The sequence below is a fragment of the Myotis brandtii genome, unplaced genomic scaffold (assembly GCF_000412655.1).
Source record: "Myotis brandtii unplaced genomic scaffold, ASM41265v1 scaffold1229, whole genome shotgun sequence".
In the NCBI taxonomy this organism is placed as follows: domain Eukaryota; kingdom Metazoa; phylum Chordata; class Mammalia; order Chiroptera; family Vespertilionidae; genus Myotis; species Myotis brandtii.
In genome coordinates, this window is record NW_005354286.1 from 78,686 (window position 1) to 85,737 (window position 7,052).

At 40.6% G+C, this 7,052-nt stretch overlaps 1 protein-coding gene across 1 annotated transcript in view; it reads left to right on the forward strand.

Annotated features, from left to right (window-relative positions):
- Positions 1–5,883, forward strand: part of CCDC67 (coiled-coil domain containing 67) — an 83,618-nt gene extending 77,735 nt beyond the window's left edge. Inside the window, exon 13 of the mRNA XM_005858909.2 lies at positions 5,024–5,883. Within this exon, the coding sequence (XP_005858971.1) occupies positions 5,024–5,200 (177 nt within the window). The 3' untranslated portion in view covers positions 5,201–5,883. The remainder of the gene's footprint in view (positions 1–5,023) is intronic.
- The last annotated feature ends 1,169 nt before the right edge of the window (positions 5,884–7,052 follow it).

Sequence of the window (7,052 nt, forward strand, 5' to 3'; positions counted from 1 at the left end):
TGCTGTTGTCTTTCCTTCTAGTTGAAGAGTCTCTCCTCAGCCAGCCTTCCTGTGGTTCTGGGTGATGTCCGTTCCGTCTTTTAGTTGTATTTTTGAAGTGGTTGTTTGCGGCAGCAATCTCCGGTGTTTACCTATGCCGCCATCTTGGTTTCCTCCACCACACCTTTTTTTATCCATTAATCTACTGATGGGCACTTGGGTTGTTTCCAGATCTTAGCTATTGTAAATAATGCTGCTATAAACACAGAGGTGGATATATTTTTTGTGATTAGTGTTTTGGGATTCTTAGGATATATTCCTAGAAGTGGGGCTCACTGGTTAAACGGCAGTCCCATATTTAAATTTTTGAGGAAACTCCATACTGTGTTCTATAGTGGCTGCACCAGTCTGCATTCCCACCAGCAGTGTACTAGGGTTCCCTTTTCTCCACATCCTCGCCAGCACTTGTCACTTGTTGATTTGTTGATGGTAGCCATTCTGGCAGGTCTGAGGTGATACCTCACTATAGTTTTACTTTGCATCTCTCTGATGATTAGTGACATTAAGCATTTCTCATATGTCTATTGGTCATCTGTATGTCCTCTTTGGAGAAGTGTCTATTCAGGTTCTTTGCCCATTTTTGTCTTCCTTTTGCTAAGTTGTATGAGTTCTTTATATATTTTGGAAATTAACCCCTTATCAGATGTAAAATGGTGAATATGTTCTCACATTTTGATGATGGTTTCTTTTGCTGTGCAGAAGCATTTTTAGTTTGATGTCATCCCATTTGTTTATTTTTCCTTTGTTTATTTTTTTATGAGCACAGTTCTTAATTTTAATACAAACTTATGAATCTTTTTCTTTATAGTTAATATTTTTAGATGTTCTATTTAAAAATTTTGCCTGTCCCAAAGTTATAAAAATACTAGAGGCCTGGTGCACAACATTCGTGCATGATATTCATGCACATCATATTCATAAGCCAGCAGGTGGACATCCCCCGAGGGGTCCTTAGCACTGCCTTGGAGGCGGGAGAGGCTTCTGCCACTGCCTCTCTGCTCACCAGCTGTGAGCCCAGCTTCTGGCTGAGCGGCGCTCCTCCTGTGGGCAGGGGGCAGTCCTGTGTTGAGCGTCTGCCCCCTGGTGGTCAGTGCGCATCATAGCAACCGGTCGTTCTGCTGTTCTGTCAATTTGCATATTCACCTTTTATTATATAGGATTATCCTATGTTTCCTTCTGGAAGCTTTGGCTCTTTACTTTTCATATTTAGATCTACATCTGGAATTAATTTTTGCAAATGGTGCAAGGTAGGATTCTCAATCTTTTTCCCCAGGTAAATACTCACTTGAATTGATACATGTAATCCAGGCCTGGAGATTCTTTCTAATTTATTTGTATTTGAAATCAAAATAATGTCAGTTTGTTTTCCTACTTTCAAATCTTTATACTTTTTTCTTTTTCTTGCCTTTTGTACTGATCAGGACCTTGGGTAAATGTTGAGTAGTAAAACTGGTATTTCCAGCATCCTTCTCTCATTGTCAGTTGCAAAGGGAAAGTTTCCAATATTGCACCATTGTGGTATTTGCTATAGACTAAGTAAGGCAGAAGGGTAATATGTGGTTTGCTTAAAATATTGATTAGTAAACAACGCAGTTATCGATGTCCAGAACATGACCATGGGAGTGGGTGCCTGAAATGAAGTGTTCCCCAGGATTCTGTTTTTTAACTTCTTTTATTTGCATATCTTGGATGATTTCAACCAGACTCGTGGCTTTAATCATTATAATTTCCAAATGTATATCTCTGATCCAGACCTACCTTCTGAGATCTGGTCTGATATATCCACTGTCTACTTGATAATCTGAGTCCCTAGTCACCTCTAGCTCAGCTTTATTCAAAATAGAATGCATTTTTTTCATTCATATATTAATTCAAAATTCAGAATCTGTGCTAAAACCTAGGGAATCACAAATAAGTAAGACCTTATCCTTAATGGGCTCCTTTTGCTGTTTTCCTTTCTCAATACAGTGGGGCCCTGACTTACGAGTGTCCCGACTAACGAGTTTTTCGAGATACAAGCCATCTCTCGGCCGATATTTTGCTTTGAGTTGCGAGCTAAAATTCGGGTTATGAGCCAGCTTAAAATACCCCACCGCTAGTTGGCGCAGCGAACGTCACAGTGAACGCCACAACATCACGCGTCTCACTCGTTCACTTTTTGATTTGACATACGAGTAATTTGTGTTACGAGCTCCGTCACGGAACGAATTAAACTCGTAAGTCAAGGCCCCACTGTATATGGCATTGATGTCACCTAGTCACTGACGCGAGAATCTAGGATGTTGTCTGCCTGAGGTCAGTCAGGGTCCCTAGAATCTGAGATGGAGATTCTTGTGAAAGTGATTTATTGAGAGAGTATTCTCAGCAGAAGAGAGGAGGGAAGGAAAGCTAAATAAGAATGAGGTCTCAGTTAAGATTGGTCTAGCCCAGTGGTCGGCAAACCGCGGCTCACGAGCCACATGCGGCTCTTTGGCCCCTTGAGTGTGGCTCTTCCACAAAATACCACCTGCGGGCGGGCACGTACAGTGCGAAGTTGACTTAAAACTTTAAGTAAAGTTTATTAAGTTAATTTTAGGGAACGTTGTGGAGTGAAAGAAGATGTAGTGTCGAGGATTGAGAAAGGTATGTTGAGATGGTTTGGACATATAGAGAGGATGATCGAAAGGAGATAGACGAAACAAGTATACGAGTGTGGATGGGAGAGTTGGAAGGGGTTGACCTCAGCGAATGTACCTCAATCAGATTGAGGACATTTTTAGCAAAAGCCAGCTTAGGAATACCCTAATTAAGTTAATAACTATGTGCCTACTTATATAGTTTAAGTTTAAAAAATTTTGCTCTCAAAAGAAATTTCAATCGTTGTACTGGTGATATTTGGCTCTGTTGACTAATGAGTTTGCCGACCACTGGTCTAGCCTGATCGCACCAGGAGCTTGGAGCTTGGATTACACGACAGAGTTGATTCCCCGGCAGGACAAGAAGTCTGGTGTTTTGTGCCCCTGTGTCAATCGGGCTTGCCTCTGAGAGGGAATGCGCTGAAGGAGGGATTGCAATAAGGCAGGAGGCTTCAGTGCAACTGAGGGCAGGTCTCCAGAGAAGTGGCGAGCTGTGAGCTATTAGCAGTCAACACCCACATGCTGCAGGGTAGATGCACCACCTGGTGAAGGGGAGCCTTCAGCATCCTTTCCATGTTGTTCATTCCTTTCAGGCATAGCTTCTCCGAGATTCTGGATGATCATAATATCTGGTTAGAGCTATAAACTACTTTCCTTGAGGCTGCAATTGGTCTCAAGGACTTAACTGATACGCACCATCTCCTCACCCATCTAGATTCCCTGCTCCTTGTGCTTCTCTCGTAGTGATAAAAATTCAAGGTGCATTAGTTTGTGCTGAAGAGGAGACATGTGGCTATGCTGGACACCTGAAAACACCGGATGAATCCCCTGAATTGCTTATGAGGCTTGTCTTTCACTCTCTGGAGTTTGTGTTGTCTTGCCAAGCCTTCTACATGCTTACCACTTCTTGTTCATCGGGTCTTAGCATGATGTTAATGCTAATATATGATTGATGTCTTATAGTCTGTACTCCTTGGAATGTTCAGGTGGCCCAGGCTCCTTCAGAATTGACTGTGACCGCATCATTAACGTAACACAATAGTGGGGCAAAAACATGGACGTGCACTGTTGTCTAGGCTAGGCCATGTGAGTGCTAATGCTGCTGGCCCTGCTCCTTATTATTAAAAGGATGCATTTGCCAGATGAACAGCAGCACACCACATACCCAAGGCTGTGATATTCTACACTGAGTGGCCAGATTATTATGACCGGCCAGATTATTATGACCACCCCATCAGTACAATGAAGTGAATTAGTTATGCAAATAATAATAAAAATAAAACCCTGAGAGTATTTGCTTAGGAAATTTTCAATATTCAGTATTTTTGGAAGTGTCAATGAAGTACTAATGGGGTGGTCATAATAATCTGGCCGGTCATAATAATCTGGCCACTCAGTGTACTGCAGTAAAGATACTGCGTCTGGCCCAGCAGCTACAGCTGGGGCCATTTCTTGGATAAGATTGTGGTACTTCACTATCGTCTGCCACGACCCATACATTTTGGCGGAGGTCAGACTTGTGAACTAACCCTCCCTCCCTCCCCCCGTGACAAAGTTCACCTGCATTCAAACTGCTGACTCTCCAAACTCTTCATAAAGTCCCATTCTTCCTAATAAAACAAAAGTTGGCCACAGAACTAGAAGGTTTAAGTACAAATTTCCCCAATTTATTTTTAATAACTTAAAAATTATTTTTAATGAGCCACTATAAAATTACCTAATATCACCCTTTATTCCTCAGCCACAGATATTGGTGTGTGATAGGGAATAAAAGTACGCACTAAACGGGCCACAGTTAAATGAGCACTTCCTTATTACCTGGAGGATGGAACTGGGCACCCATCACTGAGGCTTTCTCGGCTGTAATTGGACAAACAAGATCCCTCCCAGCCTATGGCCCTCTCCACTCTCCCGCCCTCCTCACTTAAATAACTCCCTAGCAGCAGTCAGCCCCCTTTTAAAGTAATTCTTAATTATTTTCCTATATAAGCTTTCTTCGTCCCATTCTACTAGAATCTAATTTCAGCCTTTTTAGGGTTGCCTATTTTCAGATGAAAATCATTGGCTTTACAAATTAATGGAGTATGTTTTAGGTAAGTTTCATGGTAACTGTGTTCTCTCTGCATCTGCAGTTGGACACTGTAATATTCACTTCTAGAGCTTTTTTATGTATCAGAGCTGTGATGTTTTAGCTCCTTGCCGATGTCATTAGGGACTGCATTACACCGGTAGAGGGAATTCAGCTTACAGTGTGTTCTTTCATTAAGGGTTGCAGTGTTGGACAATATGCCAGGGCTGAAGAATGCCTGGAAGTATGAAGATTTAAAAAGGCTTTGTGCTCCTCGGCTAACTTGTCTTTCTTCCTTTAGTCTCCCCCAGACACGTCCTTCCCAGCGTCCCTGGCCACGCAGCATTTCCTCATGGAGGAAGAGAAGCGAGCAAAAGAACTTGAAAAACTTCTAAATACACATATTGATGAACTGCAAAGACATACAGAATTTACTCTCAATAAATACACCAAGCTAAAACAAAATAGACACACATGAGCTTTCAAACTTTTTTTATTTGTTCCCCTACCCCAACAAAAAAAGCTCTGGCAAAATATTTACGAAGCTGATTAATGAAACTGAGAAATTTTGTTCTGTTTTCTTGAGTAAATCATTTCTGTAAGGCAGCTAGAAAATAGTATTTTGTTCGATCACGCTATCTGTATATCTGCATTCACATAATAAATTGTTTGGCTATAGAATTACTCTAAAATAAACCTTACTACTCCAAAAGAGCACCTTTTTTCCAGTCTAGGAATATTTTGGAATTAAACGTGAAGTTTTATTCCCACTTGAATCATGTACCCTGAAACCACACAGAAGGAGGGAAAGGGCAGCGCTATATTTATTCCAAATGGAAATAAATCAAGTGCAGCCCAGTTGGACTAGTTTGGAAACTCAAGGATTTGTGAAAATGGAAAATATTAAGTATTTTGAGGTATGTAAACATCCTAAAACTTCTATTAGGAAGAGAAAAACCTAGCTTTACTGTTTCTGCACTCATCTTTGTAATGTCTCTGTTTCAACACAATGGAATGTGCTGTCCACACACCTGCAATATGTGTGCCAAATGTTAATGCTTTCTTGTCAATACTAGTACTTCATGGACACGAACAAGATAAAGGAAATATAAAGCATTGTTGTTATAATACCTCTGTTTTTAATAAAAGAATGCAAAATTCCATGGACTTGAAACCCAAATGTCAAATCTTTATAGAACAGTAATAGCATGGTCGTGAACAATAAAATTCACATTGCATATATGGGCGCATGATAATCCATTATTCTTTCTTTAAAATGACATTTATATAAAGATGAAAAAACCCCTATGTAGTTACTCCAGGTAAGTCCCATAGCTTTTATAGTGGGTTTTTTTTTCTCTTGAAGGAAATTAAGCCTCAATGTACTGAAAAGTAAGTCAAGATGTCTTTAGATAACAGGTGTCATTGTTGTGTGAAACTGCAGAGCCCTGATCACTTCAGGGGACTCGACCGTGTGGATTTGTATAGCTCTTGATCTCTGCAAAAAGCCTCACATGGCATTGTTCATTTCAACCCAAACAAGCCTGTGACTCAGCAAGGCTAGTGTCCTTCCTCCTGGAAACCAAGCTGTTAAGAAACCTTCTGAAATCATGGTCAGCAAGGGAGGCAGAAATGCCCGGCTTCTGGCGCCGGGCTCCAGCTGTCGCAAGCAAGCAGATGGTGAATAAGGCTGTATCTACAGGAGCCATGTTTCATGACAAAAACATCAGAGGAGTACAAAGCCTTTAGTGTGCCCAAAAGAGCTCCCCGTGAGAAAAATAAGAAAAGTCAACATACTTTTTCAATTATTTAGTCATTTCTAGCCTGGACACAAAGGAAATAATTTTCAGTGTTATCTTAAGACCAGTAGTTTTATTGCTAGCTTCACCCAGTGGCCAGATAAGTTTCTATTGAATGAGTACAAAAAAACGTTTTATATAAATGTTAAAGGCACGCTTTAAAATTAAATACCCATTGCATTTTGCAGTTATTTATCACATGTTCTTACAAGCTAATATCGTTTTAAAGTATGATACTTTGTAAAACACTGTGTAATATGAAGCGAGAATTCTCATGATCCGTCCACAAAGTGTTATGAAGACAAGGGGGGGGAAAAACGTCTAGGGAAAGGGTGTCCCATAAACAAAGTCTAAAACCTTTGTATCCTTAATGCAAATGTAAACAAGGCAAAAGTTTAAATATGTCTATCTTTATAATCCCCCCAATCTGGATGCCACTGCGCTCTCTTCAGGACTAAGGCAGGACTGAAAGCTGGGTGGTGAAATGAAGATCCAGGTTACTATGTTCTTAGAATTTAGTAGTCAAGACAG